Below are 25,930 nucleotides of genomic sequence, written 5' to 3'. Positions count from 1 at the left end.
TAATCGTAAATCACTCGATTAAACAAATTATTTATATACGGAAATTAAAACAAAACTTACCTTCATATATTTCCAATGCTATGAGGCATGAAAACAAAGTCATTAAAATAAACACAGCTTCTTATGGCATCATATCATCATTAGTTCGTAATATTTTAATGTTAAATAATAAGTATTTTTATCATGTCAATGTACTTTACAGACCACCGGATGAAATTCAATATTTACATAAGTAAAAAGTGATATTGATAACTAACAGAAGTAATTTTAATTATTGCCAAATGCAACAGGTAACATAAAAGTATTTTATTTGTTTAATGTTCCAGGAGCCACCTATTTCGAGATTATCGAAAAAAATAAGGTAATTTTTTTGTCTTATAACGCAGCCTAAAAATTTATTGAATAAGTCCCAAGCTATCCGTGTTTAATAACGCCGAAGGGTTGTCGAATTCATGTCTTGGGGGATGGTTTTCGGGATCTTGGACCCTTGCTATCTTTTGGTCATTAATTACCAATAAATTACCCCGAGAAGCGCGTGTTCGTAGTTGGCGTTTTCGGGCTGACGCAGCTCAACACCACCGAGGGGTTGTCGAATTCGAGTCTTAGGGGATGTTTCGGGATCCGGGACCCATGCTATCTTTTTGTAACGGCGTAGGAAATAAAATCGGTTTTTTGTGTAATAAATTTTAATTTTGAATTTACTAACAAAAAAATTATGGTAGTAGTCCAGGTGTTCTCTCCTTAAATAACTGCCGCAACTTAATACCTATACGTGAATTTTTGTGATGAAGAAATGACGAAAGGTGTGAAAAATCAGTTTAAAAAGATATTTTATATGATCTATTAGACGTAGCAACATAACCTCAACAGAATTGTAATCAAATTATTTATAATCATCCACCGTTAGTACAACACAAACCCAGCGTGAAAAATTTACGTTATGATGCCAGGAAATGCCGTAATGGCCGGTACGAACCTGAACGGAAAATATTACGGTTATTTTATTGCCTATTCATTGTTTTTACGTATAATCGACGTCATGTATGTATTGTGAAGCATTCCAACGTCTTTTGTACTTAATAATGTACTTACACGCACGTTTGTATTTGAGTAGCAATCAAGAGAGTCAGGAGAATAATTTAAATAAATAGTGAGTTCCTTATTGATTTTGTACTTTTAAAGCTAACAGAAAACCACTAACTATTCTAATTGCAAATTTCAATCGCTAATTTAATCGATCTAACCTTCCTTTTTATTATTTTCATCGGTCTAAAGCTATTATCAAAGAGATGTGGTAGGAACAATGGTGGGAATTACATATTTGTTATTTCCTGCACGTATTGAAATACGAATACGATTTTTATATTATGCCGAGCCCAGCTATATCATGATATAAATTCATTTATTTTGTAAACCATTTACATTTTTTTAAAATCCTCGAATACTCCTCTTCAATATACTCCCCTCCCCTTGCAACACACCTTTCCATAGGTTTTTTCCATTGATCGAAGCAGTGCTGGAAGTCTTCTTTGGTGAGCGCATTCAGGAGCTGTACCATTTTTTGATTTACCGCTTCCATCGACTCAAATCGGATTCCTTTCAAAGCAGATCCTTCTCTAGTCTCTCTAACCTTTCAAGGAAATATGAGAAGACCCGTTGATGTAAAAGCTTGGTCAGGAGTCAGATTTTTTGGCACCAACTTCGCACAGACTTTTGTCATGTGTAAAATTTTTCTAACCGTTTTTTTATCGGCGTTTACAGCCTCGGCAATCATCCGGATGTTCTTTCGACGATTTACATGCACAATTTGGTTGGTTTTGGTCACCAGTTTCTTCCACTACCAGAAAAGTTGAACAAACAGTCTGACTTGGTTGTGGATGATGCAGGGCGATTTCTCTATCTACCTGTCAATTTAACTCTATGCTAAAATTCGTGTGGTATTTAATATAATTCTGTCAAGTCGCGAAGTCGATTGCATCGAAAAAAAATATAAAAAAGTAAGCACTCGCATTTATATGAAAAGTTGGGAATATAAGAATGGCTTAATGTCGTGCTAATGAACTGATATGCATTATACAGAATTAAGAACACCAAGAGGGCTCAATGGAAACGATGTAGACATTCCAAAATCAGTTTAACGTGAGCAGACACAACATTCACTCATTATAATCGAACACTTACGAATTATGGATTGATGTGTCATCAACTGAAGATTTTTAATTGGAATTAACATGTAAATCTAAAATCGAAATTGTTCGTAATATTACTTAAGATTATAATAAGTGTTAATAAAGTTTGTTTAAATGAATATTATGTGCGCTAAAGTCCTCTATCTCAAGCTTTTTTTCTATTTTTAGAATTATAACTGCTGCTCATGATTCAATAAAAAAATAATACATGAAATAAAAATCGATATATCAATGTTTATGTGAGCATGTGAGAGGGGGCTAGAGCTCTGCTTACTTTTGCTCTGATTTATCTTCTTACGTATTATTCGAACAACCCCATTGTGATAAAAGGTTAAAAACCTAAATGAGAAATAAATTTTGACAGTTTATTGCACATATTTCGGTCTTGTAAATACGTCAAAAGTGATTAGAGATGATTTCATAGAACATTTTAGTTCCCAAATTTTTTTACTTAGACTTATTCTCCATCTCTTCTTACGTTTTTGAGGCAGTGATAAAAGTGATTTTTAGGGTAGTTTCCATTATTTTCTACTTCAAATTGAGATAAACTAGAATCCAGGATTGCCTTTTGGGTGGTAATTAGAATTTATGTGAAGAAATTGCTCGTTTTCAATAGAGATTTTAAAAAAAATTCTATTCTCTAAAAAATATACAATACAATTTGTATTTCTCATTCAGCATATATCTATCAAGCTTAGAAAAAAAATTGATTTAGGTATTTTATAATCTATAATTCTCTTAATTCGCAGTACTTATTTATGGGACAACTTATATATCCTTGATAACAGTATCCTGGTAAATTGTGTAACCGATAAGTTTGTTTAATGACAAAAACGGAAGTTATAATGATGTAATAAACAAAAATTGCAACATTGCAAATATTGTAATGTTATTCGGTTGTTCTCACTTAGGTGTAATATTTCGAAGTGGAAATTATTTTTTTATTATATTTACTTTCCAAACAGGCCTACCGTTATCGAAACGAATAGATAGTAACAGTAGTAGAATGAGAATTACTGGGATTTGTAAATAATAGCATAGCCATTCATTGGAATTCCAAATATTCATCTAATTGCTACCATAATGTAATAAGCTGAAAAAGAAATTAATGAGCTTCATAATCGGTGCATGAAAACAATCCCTACCCGTGGCCAAGAAAATCAATTATATATAATAATTCTAGTCTTTTTAAAAGGTATATTACAAGGTTTCGAAATTTTATATACATATTCATCTTCAAAGACTGAAATAATTAGGTTGTAGGAAATTTTACGTCTTTCCAAATACAAAATTCCCTCAGCCTACTCTTTGTGAAGGCATCATTCCTATAACGTGACGAGAAAAAAAATTTTTTTTCTTGAATTGAGGTCACTCGAACTCAAATTTTTGTCAATTCCGTGCATTCGCAAATGCGTTACCACCGGAATTTTTCCAACATTCCTCTTACATAAAAAGCAGCCTCATTTGATATCAAAAATTGTTTAATATTCAATTTTATAAAATGGAAATCTTAATCTTGAGATGTTTTCCTAGAACCAATAGATTCGGAAAATAATCTCTTCCTGTAATGGTGATCACCCAGAAGAAGTGGGCCGAGGAAGAGAAGACCCATCATAAATTTATATGGTCAAAATCAAAGTTTTACCCATGGTAAACAATGGGTACGATATTTTGGGAAACAAGTCGACATTATTTTTAATTTTGAAGACCAGGCAAATAACAATAAAACAATAAATAATAGTTCGAAAAAAGTAAACAAAAACAATACTAAATAGTAAACCAATCTAAAAATTGGAAAATGCTCACTATAAATAGGGATGGAAGTTTTATCGTTTAGAAGGATAGATAGATTGACGTTGTGGTTTTTGTTTAGCAATGTCTCATTTAGTGGAAGGAGTGAAGCGATTCTGAGAGACTATTGAGTTGTATTTAGAGATAAATAAATTTCCTTTTTACGTCAAAATACGAAATGGTTTCTTCCACTTCAATTCATATTGAGAAAAATGGTTTAAATACAATGAACGCATTTTATTGGACATATGGACACGGACTAAGCGACCGCAGAAATGTCATGGAGAGCTTTTTTTGCTTCTAGGAGCGGTATGTCCCAACTTATTGTTTGAGCAACATTTAAAATAAATGTCTTACTTAGTAGCGATGAAATGAAAGCTTTTTAAAGTTTCATTTTTTATTCTTTTGATGCTTGTTTCTCTCTAATATTTGAAATTATTACTTATTCTTTATCATAGCAAACAATCAAGAGTTTAAAGGAGGCATCACAATAGTCTACCAAATAAGGTGACGACTATGGAAATGCTGAAGAAAATCTACAAAGCGTTACTGGATGATCGTCGACTGAAAATGCACGAGCTAGCAGACATAGTGGACATTTCAAGAAGTGTGGGATATCATACATTAACTGAAAATTTGGACATAAGAAAGCCGTGCGCAAGATGGGGAACGCGTTTGCTCACAATGGAACAAAATCAATGTCGTGAGGATGGTTCCATCGAGTGTTTGGCAATTTTTCACTGAAATAAAGATTTGCGCCCCAAATGTAGGCCCATCACTTTACAACCCACATAAAATAACAATGGACTAAAAAAGGAGAACCGGCTCCAAAGAAAGCTGAGACCGTTTCATCTACAGACAAGTCATGTCGTCGTTTTTTTGGGTTATGCGTGGGATTATTTTCATTGACTATCTTGAAAAAGGAAAAACTGCCAACAGCGAAGATTATGCGATCTTATTGCAACATTTAAACGAAGAAATCAAGCAAAATCGGCTGTATTTGGCTAAGAACATAGTGTTAAAATGTTGTTTCATCAAGACCATGCACCATAAAAGGAAAATTACGTTTTTTTTGTTTTCTTTGTTGGGTGAGTTACCTTTAGGACCCTCCTCATATTGTATTGTCATCGGTCCTTTATTATGCGCGAAATTTCAACAATGTCTCAACCTTCATAGTGATTTTGTAGAGAAATAAATATGTACGTACAAAATTTTTGGTATTAAAATCATGTCTCTTAGAAGCTTTCATATTTTACCTTCTGTGGTAAATTTTCATTATATTAATAAAAATATTTGAAGTAGGATAATAAAAATGTGTGATGTTATTCCAGTATTACAAGAATTCGATTTATTATCCAGTCATCGCTTCTTTGTTTTCTAAATAGTAGCTTAAATCTTTGAGTTTAATTATAATTGACCTGTGTGACCGAAGACGTAAACGAATCTTTTAGTCTGAAGGTTTGCTTATTTTTAATAATGCTAAAAACATTCTGTTTTCGCAGATGTTCAATCTCAGCGATTGTTTATTGATATTTTTTCTTGAGAATATGCAAGAAGTAAAAAAATGCGAGATGAGAGCTATTCCAAGAATGATACATACAGAATGTTTACTTACTTTCAAAAGATCCGACTTCATCTGTGTACAAAATTTTAATTGATACAATTTAAATGAAACAACTGGGAACAGTATGAAGAATCAATAATTTATAATATAAGACGATACGGACATATAATGACAAATAATCATCAAAAAAGACCAGGGGGAAGTAAAGACGAAAACCAAGCAGGCAGAGGAAATACGACGAAATATATAAACTAATGAAAATATATATACATACATGGGAGTAAAAGCATGGAAAATGAGTAGAAAATGTCAGGAAGTCCGAATCCCATACCAGAAACGGCATAAGGATAATACAAATAGAAGTTCGTGTGACCACAATTTTTTTTTTGTAATTTTTCAAAAAACTAATATTAAATTAGATGAGCTAAGGCTTGAAGTTCTTGAATATAACTAGGTAATATTTTCAACTATTGATCTCTTGTGTACCTGGGACTGTTAACCTGTCAGGTAGTAACGACTCTACGTTAGCTGAGGGCCGAGAAGCTTGAATATGAGTACCATCTATGGACAGATGGCAATTCACCAAATAGTATCCAGAGAGCATACAAGTAACTCTTTTTAGCTCATCTTGGCTTAAGGAATGGTAGAATTTGTAGAATAGAATTGGTAGAATAAGAAAGATATCTATTTGATTGTTTGAGACAAGCGGTCTTATTCCATATTTCTAATTTCATCTTGTCTACCCATTTTTACGCTTGTTAGGAAAACCGTGATCGGTTGTGGTCACATGAAAGGTGTTGTCTCGCCTACCTTCGTCATGTGAATAGCTGATTTGCTCCCAGTGAGTACAAAGACTGTGTGCATTCACTTGGAAGGTTGCTATGTTATCTGCTGTAACTGCTCGAGTGCAATGATTTACGCATCTTAGTTTTTTGCCTGGAAAAGGTTCTTGCACATTGGGGAATACTAATATATAAATCTTATTCATCATTTTCTCAGTGTTTATGTATGTATGATTGTATTGATATTATTATAGAAAGTCATCAAAAAAATGACAGAGGTTTTGGCGCGATATACAAAAACGTGATACTATTTTTTGTGGATCAGATCAAACAAGAAATCTCCAATTTTTATTGTGCCATTTATAAAAGTTTCAATTTTAGGTGAACATTTCGTTGGTACTATCTTGCCATGTGAATCCTGAGGCCTGAGGCCAAAACGGAACTATGTTTCCCAATCCAACGGTCAAGAAATCTGTTACTGGGAGTTGGAACATTGAGCTTTCTTTTACTGGAAAATTGAATAAATGTTCTCTTCCTTTTTCCAATGTCAACCAATGTTTATAGCTATAATTGTAAATGCTGAAAAATCAATACGACTTGCATGTAAAAAGTCCTTGAGATAATTCTAATTCCGACTAATCCTATTTTGAATCTATCTTGATAACCTTGAACTAAACCGTTTATATTCCAGACACGTGAACATTGACATTGGCAGAACTCGGATTTGTTACCTAATTGTGAAATATAAGGTTATATTCGCACAAATTAACCGTAGCGTATTCTGAAGTTTCAAATTGGTAAAGTTTGGATTGTGGTAATTATGTTGAACCATATTTCCAAGAGCGTGTTTTTAATCATACTAAACTTTAATTTAAGATACGATAACGATTACCGATTCGTTACATCGTATCGAGACGTAGACATTTCTTTTTTTCAATCTTCTTTCTTGTTGATTGATTAAATATGAAACGCCTTCCTTTCGTCTTTTTGCATTAAGAAATATATATCATGGTCATGACGCTTTCATTAAGACTAAGAAAAACAAAATGAAGGTACTAGAGGGACTTGATGAAAAGGTTAGTGGATGCTTGTTGCTACAACGCAGATCATTGTAGAAATGACTAAACTTACTCTTCAGATTCTCTTCTTTAACATGTTTCAATAATATTAGTAGAACAAAGATAACTCAATATAAAAATTACTTTCTCTTTGGATACGCGAGTTGAATGAATTAAATTCACCTTATAAATTATTACAAAACTTAACAAGAATTCTGTATTAATAAAATTAGACAAATTTTTATCAATTTTCACTGATAATTACCTCTACTTGTTGATTAGATTATAAATGTTTATACACAATGAATTTTGGAACGAAATCTGGAATGTTTTGATTGATTTCAAGGAGAAACTAAATTTGAATTTAATTACGACTCAAAAATATTTAAATTGACAGCAAGAAAAGAGAATATTAATAACCACTGATCGCAATATCACTGTATATCACATTGTACGTTACTATCCATAAAAATGAATTTTTTAAGTATTTGAAAATAATAGTTCACAATATACTTACTTTGTATTGTACCAAGATTTATATCACAAACATTTATTTTGATTGCAACTTAAACGGCAATTTATAAATTCAATTCTAATTTAGGAATACAAAAAATTACATTACAACCAGTAGCGTAGCCAGGAGGATTACCTCTTCCCGAATATGTATTTGAAAATTTATTATATTGCAATAAATTTGTGACAGATTTCGATTTAATTCTAATTTGGATAATTAATTAATTACGGAAAAACAGAACACATTTGGATAGCTTTCCGCGTCTTTTCCCTTTAATTTTTTCCCGTAGAGTGTTTACTAATGTTGAATAGTAATCTCCAGTTATTGTTTTATCCTTATCCGAAAAATCAATCATGGCAATTCCAAAACACTGAAGCAGGAACTTTTCCAGCAGATTTTTGGACATGAAACTTCTTAGGTCTTGGAGAACCAGAGTGTTGCCATTCCATCGATTGTTGCTTTGTTTCTGGATCGTAGAAATGTACCCAAGTCTCATCCATAGTAACAATTCGGTTTAAGAAGTCTACATCGTTTTCAAATCGAGCACAGATCGAACGCGATGCTTCTACCCTTGCACGCTTTTGGTCAACATTCAAACATTTGGGGATCCATTTTGTAGCAATTTTCTCATGTCCAAATTGACGTAACTATATGATGAACGCGTTCGTATGAAATATTCAGTGCGAAGGACATTGATCACCAAGGGTATTAAGCATATCTTCATAAATCTGCTTACCTCTTAACCCTTTTAAATTCAGGTACTTGATCATGGGTCGATACTCCAATTTTTCGATTTTCACAATTTCGGTGGACATCTTTTTTCTTTTAATTTATTGTGTAACTTTGGTTTACAATTTTGACGTTATTTAGACATTATGGGTAACAAGAAGGTAAATCATGATGCAAGAGAAGCATGAGAAAACTGTTAGCTTTCAATAACCTCACCAAAATATCAGAAAGTCTCTATTTTTAGCTCCATGCAAATCTACAAAATAGCATTCCGTATATAATAAATTTTGATTTCTTTAATTTCTTCTTTCTTAGACCTTTTGATATATTAATGCTTCTGAGTGTTCTTGATTTTAGGTCTAAAGTATTAATAAATTTTGATTATAGTAAAAAATACACAGCATCAACAACGCTTCTAAAAATTAAACAATGATTGTTTTCCGGAGCACCTTCATAAATTGGGTACTTTACAGTCTCTATTTTGCAGCTGCTACAATGTAAAAAGTTTACATACTCGTATTCCTAAGATTAATTTCTTTATTTATTCAGCCCACATGATGTGACAAAGACTATTGGCAGGCAGCCAGTCTCGTAAAAACTTGTCAAACGTATTCCTAATAAGACTCACGAATATTTTTATTAGAGCTTTCTATAGGTATCCTTTCCAATGGTATTATCATTAAGGAAGTAGTAGGTTTAAGTACAAAAGCTACGAAGTATAGTTGAAACTCTTATGTTCTATCAAAGTATTTAATAGAATTTAAAAAAAACGTGTTAATTTCTAAGTTAACTATTAGGTTATTAGGTGTTCGTTGGTTTTTTCATAACAAGGAACCTTCAGTTTTCCTTCGTGTCTTTGATTATCCCGTTCTCCGATAGCAGAATTTTTTTCAAGGTGACTAAAATTTTTGGAAATTTCTGAACGAAGGCCCCCGTATCCTCCAATTTAAGTAGGTAATATAGAATCCTGCAGTGCTGCACTTCCCAACACAATATTCCTGGCTACACCACTGGTTCCAGCTCATATAAAATATTTAGTATGTTATAAAAGGTATGTGTATTAACAGTAACTTCATGAACCTATCGTAACATATTCAAATTCAAGCACGTTTCTTTTACGTGTGATCAATTGATGATAAATGTGGACAATAATTAACATAAAATTGAATTATCGTCATCACCATCGGTTTAACACAAGTAAATACGTGAGAATTTAAACAAAGGATTTATTTAACGATCTACTGAGAAAGTCTAAGAATTAAATCCTTATAAGACTAGCAATAAGAATAGCTTATATACAAATCAACAGAGTTTCAATTATTTTAGTATTTCATTCTGACCATTGCTTTATTCAGCAGAGACGGCTCCTCAATAACACCATAGAAATTGGCACCTGACTGAAGTTACAGAGAGTTATTCCAGGTTGTTGAAGATTTGTTCCACTTTGTTTCAAAAAGATATATTGCGGAAAATGAAACTTTTGGAGAAAATTGAAAAAGTATGCTTTTTCAGCGGGGACGCCATTTTTTCGAATGAGATATTTTGGAGAAATTTAACTCTAACAAATCGATGTCTCGGCAATTTCGTAACAGTTGGAAATTGAATTTTCTCCAAATTTCTTTCGAACGAGCTATTGCGGAATAATGTAAGGGAACCATGAAAAATTTAGAAAAAGCTGGAGACACCAATAAATTTCTCGAAATTGAGGTAGCAATGGTATAATAGTTAAATAACATAATCAATATGCATGCGCACTCCCAGATTTAAAGCCTCCTGTCGAGAGAGTTATAATATAATTTTTTAATTCGTTTTATTTAAAAAAACGATCCATTATTTCGTAAATAAAACGGTGCAAAAATTTTGCTTTATTACCGTAGAACATTGCCAAAGACTCGCTGTTTTTGTTCAATTTTTAGCAAACGCAGTACCCATCTTGCAATTCATCAATTTTGGCCGTTGCAATAATAGATGTGTGAGTTGGTGCATTCTTTTGATAAAAAAACACTTTCTCTAAGCCGAATCCGGCCGATTTTGCTTGATTTCTTCGCTCAAACGATGCAATTAGTTCGCATAAACTACGCCGCTGATGGTTTTTCATTTTTCAAGATAGTCAATGAAAATCCCACACATAACCCAAAAAACCGACGCCAGGACATCTTTGCCTTCTTTGAAGCCGGTTTTCCTTCGGAGCACATTATTTTGATTGCACTTTTGTTTCGGATGTAAAGGGAAGGACCCATTGTGAGCAAACGCGGAACCCATCTTGCGCACAGCTTTCTCATTTCCAAATTTTCAGTTAAGATGCGATGTACCGCTCTTTTTGAAACGCTTACTATGTCTGCTAGCTCGTACACTTTCAGTATATTGATTGGGCTAAGTCCTTGATGGCTGCCAAACAAATATTAAACAATGTGGCGTCTTCAAACTTGAAACATATGCTGTACTTTCTAATACACTTATATTCTTCAAACAACTACCGCCATCTCTAGGTCAGGTCAGGTACTTCTAGGACCATCGTGGAAATTCTAGTACAAATTATAATTAATTATGGTAGTTGAAGTGAGCTTTTTCATTCAGAGTAGAATATTAGGAACAATAAATACATCCAGAGGTGTTCCAAAGGATTTGGAATTGTGTAATTATCTCGAAAGTTTATCTTGAGATTGTGAATTCACTTACAAACAAACAAACAGCGAGGCAAAATAAATGTTAAAATTAAACGACTTTCTGTTTAATATTAATATGCTAATCATACTTCATTCTCCACTTACATCGAATATTTGTGAGTCAATTACCCGAACGGGTATGTATATGTAAAAAAACTTCACTAGTACTTATAGTAATTCAAGTATATAAGTAATCTGTTCATTAGAGGTTATTACCATGGCCTACTGATACTGATCAGACTTCGCTATAACAATAACCAGCCGAGTCTTAAAAGAATGAATTAATTATGAGAGGATGTTAAAAAATCTGATTCGAGAATGTGTGAATAACTTGAAAGTGCCTGCAGAATTTACAGTATTGAAATTCAATACGACGAATATTACAAGTCGACGAGAAAGAATGTTTCGAGTTCATTTATTTCGAGTTGTTAACATTAAACAAATACGAAAGAAACTGTTGTTGCAGCTAACTGAATATCGTAAGAGGAGCTCTTTGTATTCTGTGAACCATCTAAGTTACGATAGTAGTGAAATTACTCTTCAAACTATTTTCTTTCATCTTTTATGTATGTTATCAAACAAAAGTGGTGTTGTCTCTTCGGAGGAATTTGTCCGAATAATCTAAATAATAAATTAGTAAAAGCAACAGTTCAAAAGATATTTTACACTTCGAAGAGTATAAAAGGGCGATGTGGAAATACATTTTTCGTTCTTAATGTTTCACCACTCATTAGAAAAAAATGATTGTCTTTCATTTTTTATTAGTTATTTGTGAACAAAGCAAAAGTAAGTGATTATTGCGAGGTGAAACTGAGTTGCATACATTTTTTCTATGATTTTTTTTAAAGACACTCTAACACAAAAAAATTAGACAAAATCTTCATAGGTAATGTAAATGCAAGCTTTTTGCATCAAAATAGATCATAAATCATAAAAAAGAATCGTCTAAATTATAAATCAGTTTGAAATTTAATATCATTATTTTAATTTTAACTGCGATTCCGTTATTCAATAGAAGTCATACAATCGTATCACCTATCTCCGGTGTGTTACATAGAAATTGGCAAAAAAATTGGGATATCCGGAACAAAGTTTATTTTCAACGAAATATTTTCATACCCAACGGTAAGTTATTTGGTTTCTACGTCCTGTCGATGGAAAAGTCAACGACATAAAATATAAATACATTTCATTTCACGGTAAATATCTAAAATTAATGGTTAAAGTCGCTTTTAATTTTAATATACACAGTGTTGGGATATTGTTATATGTTTGAAAATTTTTTTAGTTATGAATGCTATTGATAGAAGATCAGGAACAATGGAACGATTAATCATAGAAAGGAAAGTAGAAGGCAAACGCACAAGAGGCAGATCTCCAACTAGATGGGTAGACAAAACAAAACCCTTAATAAATATAAAACTACATCATGCCGAATATTATTGCACAGGATAGGCAAACATGGAAACAACTGCTGAATCAAATATAAATGGTGTCACTTCATCCTTTGGAAAATAATGGAAAGAGGAGGAGGACATTCTAGACTTTGTAAAAGGAGTGGGATTAACAGATCAGCTGTAAACATTGGATTCCCCAGTATAACAGCAAGATAGGGGGACACAATAGATCGTTTGAGCGACTGTTATTCCACGTCCTAAATACTTAAATAACTTGAATAACTATTTCGCAGACAAATATTTTCCGATGTAAATAGTAAATTATTCACAAATTCCTCTCTTTCAAACATTTCAAACGACAGCATACCGTACAGAGATAGAATAATATATCAAATTCGTAAACACGATTAACCAACAGACACACACAAGAGACTAATTTACACGGTTTAAGTTAATTACCCACCAATAAATCACTTAAGGCAGTATATTTTTGGATTGCTGAAGCTATTTTTATATCAACTTTTTGCTTCTTCCTACATAACGCTATTGGAGCTTGTTTACGTCCAGCTGGAGTAACTCAATAAAGAAAATATTGGGAGTCGGCTAGAGTTCGTAGAACAGAAAACAATCATAATTTTTTAAAATAGAACGTACCATGTGTTTGTTGTTAGCTTAGTCAATTAGTATTGAAAAATGACTATTTGACGGTCGAATTTACTTATTAACAATGAGTAACAAGATGATTCTTATTTTACCAATCATGTCTGTAGGTTTGCATGGAGTAATCGTATGATGTCATGTACAATTTAGCATGAAAAACTTTCGTAGTCGATACGGAGCATGGTTTACGAAAGCGTAGTATAAATTCATGATTCACAATCAATGTCAACGTGGCTAAGTAACAATAAAATACCTTTATTGTTGAATGGAGATTACTGTAATAACCTTTATTTGCGATACTTGTGCAATAATATTTTTAGTAATACGTAAATCATCAATAATACTGGTTGTAGTATTAGAAATAAGATGAAAATTATTTCTATGGTTATCGAAAATGAAAGTTTCTTGTAGAATGTTCATCGATTGACCATGGATAGAGGAAAAGTTCAATAGATTTGAAATAATGAAGTAAGGGGTTGGAAGTGGATAATATCTGGAGATATAAAGTTCAATCGTTAATTAACGCAAAATGAGACTTCCTACAGAAAATTGGTACAAGTGAAAGTGGTACTTACACTATAAGTACTTACTACAAGTACTTAAATATCGTATATTATTTTTTATTTTTCAAATAGCCTGAGAAATTAAAAAAAAAATCCAATTTTTTCGTTTTCATTTGTTTAAATCACAAAAATCGGTTGCATTATTATAAAAACTTATAGAAATGTTGGGTTTTTCGTCATTATAACAACCCCATTTACCATAAAAACAAATACCAATTAGTTTTGGGAATATTTTAATTTCTAGAAAAAAAAAATGGAAATTAAATTGCAATAGACACATTCAAAGATGACGTGGAAATAACACTTAAAATTGGTTTATCATTTGATGATTCAGTCCGGTCCTGAGATCATCAAAATTTTAAACATAATACATGCACATATATGGCATGTGAATGACTTGCTTTTTAAAAATGTTATTGATAATTACGACAATGAGTGACTTACCTTCTTTAGATGTTTGTTGACCCATTTTGTGAAAGTTTTCTTTTGAACGGCGTCTCTTTCGTCTGAAAATAAATTGAAAGTACGAAATTAATTAATTATTAAAAAATAATGATAGAATATACAACGAAAAAATACCAAAGGCCTGAAGGGTTGAAAGTGGCTGTGTTTCAAATCGATATAAAAGTTATGAAAATGCGATCTATTTTTCACATTTATATTTAGTAAAATAATCATGAATATTTCAACATTACCAAATTATTTTTGGAAAGTTGTATATAGTGGCTGTTTTTTAAATCGAGAAGAGTTAATTTTCAAACTATCTATCAAACCGCGATATTTTTTTTTAGCATTTATGATTATTACCTTTGGTAGTATGTAAAACAACTGATATGAAATGGGGTAATAGATTTCTTTTTTTATAATGTTTGTGATACTCTGAGATGCTAGATTTTCAGCCTCCGCACACTTTCAGCCACGATGAAAAATGTTGTAATTCTGCGTCTTTTTTAAGTTTGGAGAAGTAATTTGTTATATTCTACAATTTACGAATAAAATTATTATGTTAGGCCTAATAGTTTCTGTTAAATGGCTCTTCAAATTTCGTAAAAAGAGGAGATCTAATCCAATTTTTTCCCATTTATTTAGTTGTAGTTATTTTATACACTTGCCTGATGCTTAACAAATAGAACCACTTCATCATCTAAATCTAGGTTTCGTTTTTGATTTACACTAAAATGAGAAATAGAGTGAAAAGATTCGCGATGTTGTAAGGAATTCTTCTTTGAACGAATATTGGAATAGATTATGTAATAGGTATTACAGCTCCAGTGAAACCTTTGGGGTAAATTTAGTTTTCCAGAATCAACCGATTACATGAATGAAATCTTGTTCGATTGCTTTCTCACATATTTGTCTGGATGTGAAGATTAACTTGAGTATTGCGTTCACGATGGAATTCAAAATTCACACTTTTTATTTTCATCGGATTCTGACCTTATCTCTAATTCTAAGGGAATATCACGTCGGAAAAGCGGCGTGTCGTAGCTGCTACACTCCCGTTATCTATTCAATGAACTGGGAATATTACAGACACTCCTCAGTTCTTGGGAAAATAACTAATGGAAAATATTGGCAAAAATGTGTGCCTGAAAAAGAATAATGAAACAACAACTTTTCATTGGCCGTTTGCCGTTTTCTATTACAAAATTAAAAACATTGAAATGCATATGACCATTCATAGTTGCCGTTTGAAGTCGCCGTCTACCGTTAATGACTTTCAACAGAAACGAATTTTATCTTTTCCCGACGGGCGTACATAGCAATTTTCGTAGCAATAGAAAAGAGCCAATCACATACATTTCCATAATATTCACCATAAATACCGAATTATAAACAAAAACACAAAAATACTACAAAAACAAAAAGCAGCACATACGTCAGAAATAATAACAAAATTTTCAGGTTAACGGCAGCCTTATTTAAAGATGGAATTGTGTAAGGAAAATATTATTTTGTAATCATAAACAGCAAAATCAATACTATTTACATATAGGTTCTGCATCGAACAACGTCTCCTTTGTTTAGCCTTCTGTTTGGTAATGAGGTGATTCATAATGTTGAAAACGGCACTTTTTTTAAAATAAAATTCTGCCATTAGATAGTACTGGAAACACAAATAGAAGTACAACAAGAAAGACGAAACTTGGACTACGTCTACGTCTACATTTGACATAAATCATGTGTGTCGCAAAAAATTTTGTCGAATGCTACCAGCACAAGAATTTATGTGAGATGTGGACCCGGCTTTAGAAATGACTGTTAAACGTGACATATAAATACAGTTCTATAATTATAAATTATTATACAAAATACGTTTTATAATCGTTAAAAAATGTATTTACTATTTCAACTCCCGTTTCGACAGTTATAAACTGTATAATAATCAGAGATTATGAAAAGCTTGTTACGAAAGTTACGAAACGTTAAAATACTAATCGAAAAATGCAACGAACTTGAAAATCTACATTCTTGAATGTATCATCTTTAAGGCATCCTCGTGGTAAGATGTTCAGTTCTTTGACCACGTTACGAAAATATTATCACTAAGTCATAAATATAAATCTAGTCAATCTCTCTTTATGACGCAACTAAGGTGTGCGTGTATCGCCAGGTTATTTTATAAACAGAACAAAATAATTTTTTTAATCCCCTGATAATATTAAGAGTCAGTCAAATAAATTAAACTCGCCTTTTACATTGTTATAATATTTATCGATGATACTGTATATGTTAACTGTATATTTGTTAACTTTGCATTTAAAGGTTATTATTTAACTTTTGGAAAAAATCCGAAATGATTTTATTGATGTTTACTAGAAGCTAAATTTAATAACGACCTAAGAATTGTATAATTGACCGGAAAACTGACAATATTTTCGACAATGAAATGAAAATTCTTCATTGTATGCTATTAATGTTTATTGTGCAATATTTTTCAAAATAAAATTTAACTTTCCTCCACTTTCCACTTCTTAGACTTGTTTATATTTTTCGTGATTTTATTGTGTGTATCGCATGTTAAAGGTGAATTTTACTTATGTTCTTTCTTCTCTAGTAAATTTGATAAATTTAATTTTTTTCGTGATAAATCGTCTTGATTTTAGATCTATTTGATGAAAAATCAATTTAAACACGTAAAAATTGAAATAGGTAAAATGCGAACATGTTATTTCAAACAACATTAAGTTGATAAGATCGCAGGAGTTATCTAGAGCAACCAAAATTAGAATATATCGATTAATACAATAAACAGTTACATACGGAAATGAAACATCGGTTTCAACAAAATTCATCACTCGAAAGAAAAGAATGTCGTAGACAAATGGTTGACGAAGACAAATGCGGCGACCCGAAACAAATTAACAATTGAAGAAGGTCTTACACCTTACGGGTAGACAAGCTTATACATATACAATAAATTCGATTTATCTAAATAAAAAGGTTAGTATACAACATAAACATCTATAACCGATACAATAACAAAACTTAAAATCTCACAAGACGTCCAGTATTTGCTATTTATGAAAGTGTGAACGAATTAGTCAAACAAAATAACGTGTTTGTTGACTTATCTCTTAAGGTGGACGTAGCTTAGACACGAATTGCCTGTAGCCCATTTTATTATTTAGTCGTGATTTCAAATTTTAAAATGCTATAGAATCAGATATTTTATGATATTGACATGGTAATACAAAGTAGAAGAATAGATCCTGGAATCAAATTTTTTTTTGAAATGTGGATCTGTCTTCAGGCGACTTTTGATATTTTATTAGATAAACCACATACACCGTTACAACTATTAAGGAAATATATTTTTTGTATCCATCCAATTCTTATTAGCGAGGAACAGTTGAGGAGAAATTTCTGCAAATAGTAGATAAGAGCATTCAATATGAATTATTTATTATCAATCTGAAGTAATTAATGAACTAAAACAAACGAATTTGTTATTATAATATAACGTTCTGTACAGAAACACCGTGCCATTTCAACGCCCCCATGCTACACCCAAGGACTCTTCCACAAAGAATAGGACGGTCTTCTTAATTAAATCTGTCAGACGTTAGAAATTACACATTACCTCACTTCATAGTAAAGCATAAAAATAAATAATGTAGTTTCTTTCATGTATACATTACTTTATAAGATGAATAAATTGTGAGTGGCTTCTTATACTTGAAAAACATTTTAAGGTTAACATAAGAAAAGGACCCAAAAAATTAAAGTAGGATATATCGACTAAGAAAATTGAAGAGGGAGGAACAGTAGCTCACCAACACCAGAGAATCAATCCAAATATACAGAAGAAATACAAAGAATCAATGCCAGAATCGAAACGATATTATTGGGTAAAATTTACAAGCGACATGGTTCTTCATCTATATGGAGCACAGAAGAAAGTGTGGAAGATGCTCAAGAATAGAAAAAAGTCAACAAACGAATTTGTGCACGCGAAAGGAGCAATCAGCATAGAAAACTACGCGACAAATCATCAAATATCACTGAACGAAGAAGAGGTAATGGTAAAAAGAAAAAAACTGAAAAACAGAAAAGCCCTCGGAACAGACCTCATCCCAAACGAACTTCTAAAATATGCCGGTCTCGAGCTAGGTAAACATTTAAAAATTCTCTATAACAAAATTTTAGAGACATCGGAAATACCTAAGGAATGGCACAAAAGTATAACAATTCCTATATTTTGGAAAGGACATAAGTCGCACCCAGACAACTACAGGGACATAACGCTGTTGAACACGAGCACGAAACTCATCAGTAGCATTTCAAAGGAAAGACTTGGAACAAATACAACGAACAGGGAAGAACAACAAGGTTTCAGACGAAACAGATCCATGATCGACGCCATATTCATTATTTAACAACTAAAAGAAGAATTGATCGAATTTAATACATCAGCGTGATTTGACTAAGGCATTTGATAGAGTCCGCCTCTCCGACATCATAAATATACTGATATCGAAAGAAACGCCAGACACCATCGTTAGAGCTGTCCGCAGTCTCAATACGAACAACACGACCAAAGTAAAGACAGGAGACACTGATACGGAAGAGGCATCAGGCAGGGCGACAGCCTCAGCCCATTTCTGTTCAATCTCCTAATGGACAGAATTATAGACGAAGTATCATCACTAAATATAGGATACCGAATGGAACAGAATAAAAGAATCAGTATGGTATGCTACGCCGACGATGCAGCTATTTTCGCGGAAACGCAGGACGACCTACAGAGACAACTACACAAATTCTGCCAGGTCAGCCAAGCGATGAACATGACTATATCCACAGAAAAAACGAAAAGCATAGCCTTTGCCAAAGAGCCCGTACGATGTAAGCTGGTGATTCAGGACAAAATCATCAAGCAAGTCTCACAACTTAAATACCTGAGAAGCCAGATCAACAAAGCGATTGCCATATCAGACTGATTAAGGCAGACAATATGGGCGAACGAATACATGCGAAAGGATGGCAAGGTTAGGATCTATAAGACTTGTATCAGGACAATCATAACATACGGAATAGAAACAAGAGAGGAAACCAACAAAAGGAAAAGCATGCTTCGGGTAGCCGAAATGAAAACGCTCAGGACTATAGTGGGAAAAACAAGAGTAGATCGAAAAAGGAACACTGACAACAGGGAACAATGTGGGGTGCAAGACATCGTAAGATGGGAGAGACGCCCACGTGAGAAGAAAGGAAGAGAGTAGACTGCCCCGCATCGTACTTGAAGGGAAACCAATAGGGAAAAGAGAACCCGGATGACCATCTAAGAGATGGATGGACAGCTGGCAGCCTGCAAAACTAACAGATCATGAAATCTTAAAAATGAATAAGAAGAAGAAGAATTCAGTTACTACATCTTCAAAGAAATAGTAACTGGACTTAATAAGACCGCACTTGTCAAAGTCACGAAGATGAAAACTTTCGTACGATAGCTACACACTTGCTGTAATTTCTGACGTAATAAAATTGGATTAAGCTAAGTTAATGGTAGTATACTGTCCTATTCCTTGTGTGCGTCACCGAGGTGCACGATGAGATTCTATGTCCCCATGCGCATCACTCGCAAGATCCGTTCTCCCTGAAACGAACAGTGCTGCTTTTATATTAATCGAGACAAATGACTGCTACTTGATTATATAGTTTCTATTTAATGACCTTGTTTCCATAGTTGTCGGTCTTATCATTCTCATTGTCTCATTAGATTTACCCCTCGTCCACGATAACTTTTTTCTTATTGGGCTATACCAAAATAAATATATGGTCATTAGATAACGACATTTTGTTCTTCAAGTACATTCTCTACTTCAATAAGTATATTCATGTTGTCAGTTTTTTATGCTGTTATCTCATAAAAATCTACAGTTATAACATTCATTTTCTGGATACTTTGTAGTAACTTCCTATTCAGATTTGATACGTTTGATCCCTATTTAGTTATTTTTCAAATAACTGTTACTTTGTATCCTTCATCATTATAGTCATATAGTTCCCAGTGGAGAAATAGCCCCTGTCGGTGTTTCAGATGCTGTGGTAAAACGATAAGGTCGCTATCTTGTTTTGTGGGTTTAGTACAATAGTATATGATCTACTCATCTCCATTTTTGTAATCGTCACGTCTATTTCCTGTTCTTCAGTTAAATTCCAATAGTGTTTATTTTGTATCTCATTCTCAATAAGCTCAGTAAGAAATCTAAGAGTTCAGATAAAAATCTGGCAGATTATTTCAAAGAATCCGTCAGTGGGAGGTCAAAAGTTTATGGTGGCGGCGAGAAATATTTTATCTAAACTAAAGCATATCATAGTTATTTCAATTTGTTTTCCGGATCTTACTTTAGTTTGCGTTTTCAAGACTCATGGAGATACCTTATCAAAACTGCTCCCGTCTGTGTGTTTGATCCTATAGAAATAGTTTGAAATACATTAAAAGACAACTACACGAATATCGTTTACCTACTTCAAGTACGGTGGAGATTGAAAGCATACATCAGATTTATCAGAATTTTATTACATTGATGTGTTGAACACTAATCTTCAGTTACTTCAATTATTGGCTGTAATGCATCGAATAAAATGCCAATGTGGATAATTTGAACTCTATATTTTCTCTCTAACAAAGACTGTCGATGACAAAAAACATTTAAAGTGAAATTCGAGCCAGTTATCTTATTATTCCATCTTTTTATGACCAAAACAATTATTCTCAAAATGGGAACTCATTTTTGGAAAGCTTTAATACATAGAATTCTAATGTAAAAATTCTATTATAACATATTGGAATACAACTTGATTATTTTAATAACTGAACGCCGCAGAATCATTTGTTATATTTCAATTTTACTGTATTTTCTATTTTTATGGTTCTCAAGTAAAAATAGAGCTATTATCCCATATTTTGCTATCAATATAGATAAAATGTACTAATAGATTATTTAATGGAATTTATTCACGATATGCAAGCATGTAATCTCGTAATTAGTGCAGTTTTGCTAACATCATATGAAACAATGTCTATTATTAATAAACTCTTTGATTGAAATTCATTGGTTGGTATTTCAATAGAAATACCAAATCGCAAATGGAATGAGTAATGTTATAATTGATTATTAACGAAAAAGAAAAATTCTAACGTATGTGAATTTTTCTTTTTCTGTAATAAACATTAAGCATCATCATGCCAGTGAGTTTTTTATTAAACATTTCCATTAGTAACCCACTTAGTAGAATGACCGTAACTGTAAAATTTAATGGCTAATGTTTAGTATTTTGCTTGTCCTTATTTAATGATTAGGCCAATCCGATGATGAAAAATTGATAACTGACTTATAAGAATAAATGAAATTGACTTATAACATATACCCAAGATACAAGCTAGTGAATTGTACCATTGTCATAATTTAGAATATACTAGTGCCGTTTATATGATACTAGTTAATTTTAAGGTCCCAGAAGTAAATGGCCTGACCTAGAGATGGCGGTAGTTGCTTGAAAAATATCAATGTATTAGAAAGTACACAATATATACAGCATGTTTCAAGTTTGAAGACGCCACGATATTTAGTATTTGTTTGCAAGCCTTCAATAGTGAACGTTTTCAGTTAATTTGTTAACATGGAAAAAAATGGTCATCGTTATGCGATACAATTATTTATTATCGCGAGCTGGCAGACATAGTAGGCTTTTCGGTAATTTTATACTTTCGCGATCCCCTCGTTTTTTGGCTATGGAAAATCGAAAAATCTGATTTCGATTAATATTCTTTGTTTTTATGGCGGATTTATGAAAAAAAATATGGGAAATATCTCACCTGGAGATAGTTTTATGACTTCGTTCATAACGAAACGTATCTACAAAACGTACATTTTGGAAAAAAGAAATCGCAAAACGTTTGTTTATTCATTTTTTATCTCTAACAGTCAACATTAGTAAAATTCCATTGTTATAAATGGTGAAAATTTTTTTCCAAGTAAACTTTTAATATCCTACACTTGATTACAATAAGTGATTTTAAGAATGTTTTTGTTCATATAACTTTAATGATTACTTAATAAAAAAGTACAAATGATTATATGTGAGAAAAGGTCAATTTTAAGAGAATTTGTTATTATTTTTAATTGTAAAAACATGATAAATCAACATTTTTGTATAAATTTATTTTTCAATTTGTTCGTTTTTTATGTAGATTATGGAAAAATATATAACAACTTCATTTGACTACTTGGAAAAAAGTTATCAACACGTATGTGAATGAGTGCACTTTCATGAACATTTAAAGCCGTAAAACCAATATATGTTTCAATTTTTTTTATCCCCATAATTTTTTTCGTAAATCCGCCGTAAAAACGAAGATTTAAAAAAAAATCATCGAAATCGGAGGATTTTTCGATTTTCTAGAGCTAAAAAAGTAGAGCACCGCGAAAGTGTAAAATTATAGGCATTTCAAAAAGTGCGGTACATCGCATATTAACTGAAAATTTGGACATGAGAAAGCTGTGCGCAATATGAGTGCCGCGTTTGCTCACAATGGAAACAAAAACAGCGCCGTGAAGATGTTTCCATCCAGAGTTTGGCCAAATTTTTGCACCGTTTTATAACCAGGATGAAACGTGGGTCCTATCCTTCACACCCGAAACAAAAGAGCAATCAAAACAATGTACTGAAAAGAAGAACCGGCTTCAAAGAACGCAAAGACCGTCCCATCTGCAGGACCAGTCCAGTCGTCGGTTTTTTGGGTTGCGTGTAGGATAATTTTCATTGACTTGAAACAGAAAAAACCATCAACGGCGAGTATTATGCTAATTGCGTCGTTTAAGCAAAGAAATCAGCAAAATCGGTCGCCAGCTAACATATCCTTTATAGCTATAGCCAAAATTGATGAATTAGTTTAAATTTCTACCTAATGCACCCCTTTTGCCAGTTCTAGCCACTCAGATTATTTTCTGTTCTCAGACTGGAAAAAATGGCAAAGATTTACAAACAACGAAGAGGTGATGTCGGCATTTAATAATAACTATTCCCATATCGGACAGGTAAATTCGCCCAGTATAACAATGAATTTAGAGTCTTTTCCAATGGCAAGGCATTAAAAATTAAGTTATTAGTGATGTCAGATAAGAATGAAATAAATTTTCTGAAAATTTCAAATTTTTGAACTCGCATTTAATATTGTCTGCCGGTTACATGAGTGATCAGTCTTAAGACAAAAACTATTTAACTTCAACAGTTCGGAAATAATTCAATACGTGCGAATTATAGGAAATATTAGAAAAACACGTATGAATAAGATTTTTTGATTTGAAGGAGGAATGCTTACCATATCATTGTACAAATTTTAAATTAATATTTGTGCTTAATTTGGGAATTTATTCTCATTCAAAATACACAGTTGCCTGGTAATTATCTACCAGTTCGAATCGAATACTATGGAGATAGTATTAAAAGGCAGGATAGTAAAATCGGTGGTAGGAGCGTTACTAAAACAAAACTTTTTTCTTCTTCTTCTTAAAACGATATTAGTTTGAGCTTACTAACTAAGAAAAGAAGTTTGTTCTAACACGAAGCCAGAATTGTTAATTTACCAGAAATAATTGGCCCTTCTAGTATTATGCGCAAACTACTTAGGCTGGCCATACGTCCCGTTTTGAATGCGGCAGTTCCGTTATTTTAGGTTTTTGGGGTTCTCCAGTCGGTTTACGAAAAGTCCCGTTTTTTGGCAGTAATACGAAAATTTGAATTATTTATATATTATAAAATAAGTAAAAACGGTTACTTGGTAATTTCTTACACTAAATTACATATTCAGTAAAGATTTAGATCCACTTCTAGAATATTAATAATGAAATCAATTCTCATGTAGATTTAGAAAAAATGTATGTTAATATATAATGTGTTAACTATTGCGCCGATTGCTCATACGATGAGTCGCGTTGGAGTCAGGCTATGTGTAACTTTAGGTTAGGTCATTCTAAAAATATTTTATACTTTTTGATGTTTCAAAGGCTTTGAAATTTAAATGAAAAATAATTTTTGGAATTTCAGGCACATTTGAGTTCTTTCCTGTACCCTAACCTCAATCGCAAAAATAATCTGACTCCCGCTTTTTAACAAAGTTTTTATGGCCCGCCTAAAACTACTGCCGGTGTGCTCTGTTGTTCAATAGATTAAATACCATAAAATAAATGAATTATCAATACGTTAATAACATTTTATTCTATTAAAAAGATATAATTGAAAGAAACTAACTAATCATAGAAATAATTACTATTTTTCTCTCTAACTAGAAACACGAAGAAATGAGACCGTTTATTCGAAAAAATCTATTTTTGAAACAAATTCTTTCGCATTTTTGTCAAATTTTGTAATTGACACGATTAAATGAAATGTTTTGATAGTGACTGGCCTGAATTCCAAGAAGAAATACCAAATAAAAAGATATGTGTAAAGTCGTCGCTATGTCTACATGATAAAGATAAGAAAGAAACTTATAATAAGTAGCTTGTATTCGTTATGAAAACTGTCTACAATTATAAACATTTCATTGAAATAATCAAACAGTAAAAGCGTTATATTTTTCAGTTTAAGAAGTATTTATCTCTTTTTATGGCTATGAATATAAAATCAAATGTCGCACAAACGTTCCACGTAATTTCAATTAACAACCAACTAAAAGTTATGACTATGATTACGTAAATGCTGGTTGGGGTTATGAACTCTTAATGTACTTTATGTTTACATTAATATCTGTTTTAATTGTTTGTATAGTTTCTTTTGTTTGATATGTTTCTCTTAATCAGATACATTCAGTTTTACAGCAGAGCTTCAGCTGAATTCTGACACAATTTTTGAAAAGATAAGTTAACTAGATAAATTTGAGATACTAAAAAAATACAAACGATATTTCAAGGGAATAGAATTCAATTTAAAAGTGTTATGTTAAAAGTATGATTTACCAACAAAGCAACCTTGGAAATTAATTTGTTACAATTCTTATACTTAATGAAAACTTGGCTAGCACAAGTAGCACAAGAAGAAGAAAGACAAGCAAAAACAATTCTACAAATGATTGAAGTAGTAAAGGATCGAAAAGAGTAGAAAAATGGATTAAAGGAGAGCGGAAACTAAAACCCCAATACTCTGACGTTCGGGAGATCATAAAAAAGAAGATAAGAATAAAATTCATATGAGAGAAATGAAAATTTTAGTGGTAACTTCAATTCAAAAATCGAAAATTGCAAGGCAAGTTCATATTGTTGATGAAATATCCTTTTATTTCAGTGCTCTTAACATTTTTTTTGTTTTATTTTCATTATTGTTTGGCACGGAGGATGACAGTGTTAAAAAGGGGAAATTGGATTGAGCGGCTGCAAAGGGAAAGAAACTGAGAATGAATGGAAACGTTAAAAGAAGGCTATCAAGTGATTTTTGTTTATAAATTTAACAAATTTCTCCAGTTCACTTTCAAATGAGTTACAAGCTCTTATTTTGAATTTTTCAGGCAA

The 25,930-nt window shown here is 32.2% G+C and overlaps 1 protein-coding gene across 47 annotated transcripts in view; it reads right to left on the bottom strand.

Moving 5' to 3' along the window:
* The window catches only part of LOC130901316 (microtubule-actin cross-linking factor 1), a 289,073-nt gene that overhangs the window by 164,715 nt on the left and 98,428 nt on the right, over nucleotides 1-25,930 (bottom strand). For all 47 annotated transcript variants that reach the window (XR_009060264.1, XM_057812591.1, XM_057812578.1 and 44 more), the window contains exon 3: nucleotides 14,358-14,419. Coding sequence is in view for 46 of the 47 variants with exons in the window: in XM_057812591.1 (XP_057668574.1) it covers nucleotides 14,358-14,419 (62 nt within the window). In the remaining variant the exon portion in view is untranslated. The remainder of the gene's footprint in view (nucleotides 1-14,357; nucleotides 14,420-25,930) is intronic.

Source organism: Diorhabda carinulata, chromosome X (genome assembly GCF_026250575.1).
Source record: "Diorhabda carinulata isolate Delta chromosome X, icDioCari1.1, whole genome shotgun sequence".
NCBI classification, from domain to species: domain Eukaryota; kingdom Metazoa; phylum Arthropoda; class Insecta; order Coleoptera; family Chrysomelidae; genus Diorhabda; species Diorhabda carinulata.
This window is presented reverse-complemented; position numbering and strand designations above follow the sequence as displayed.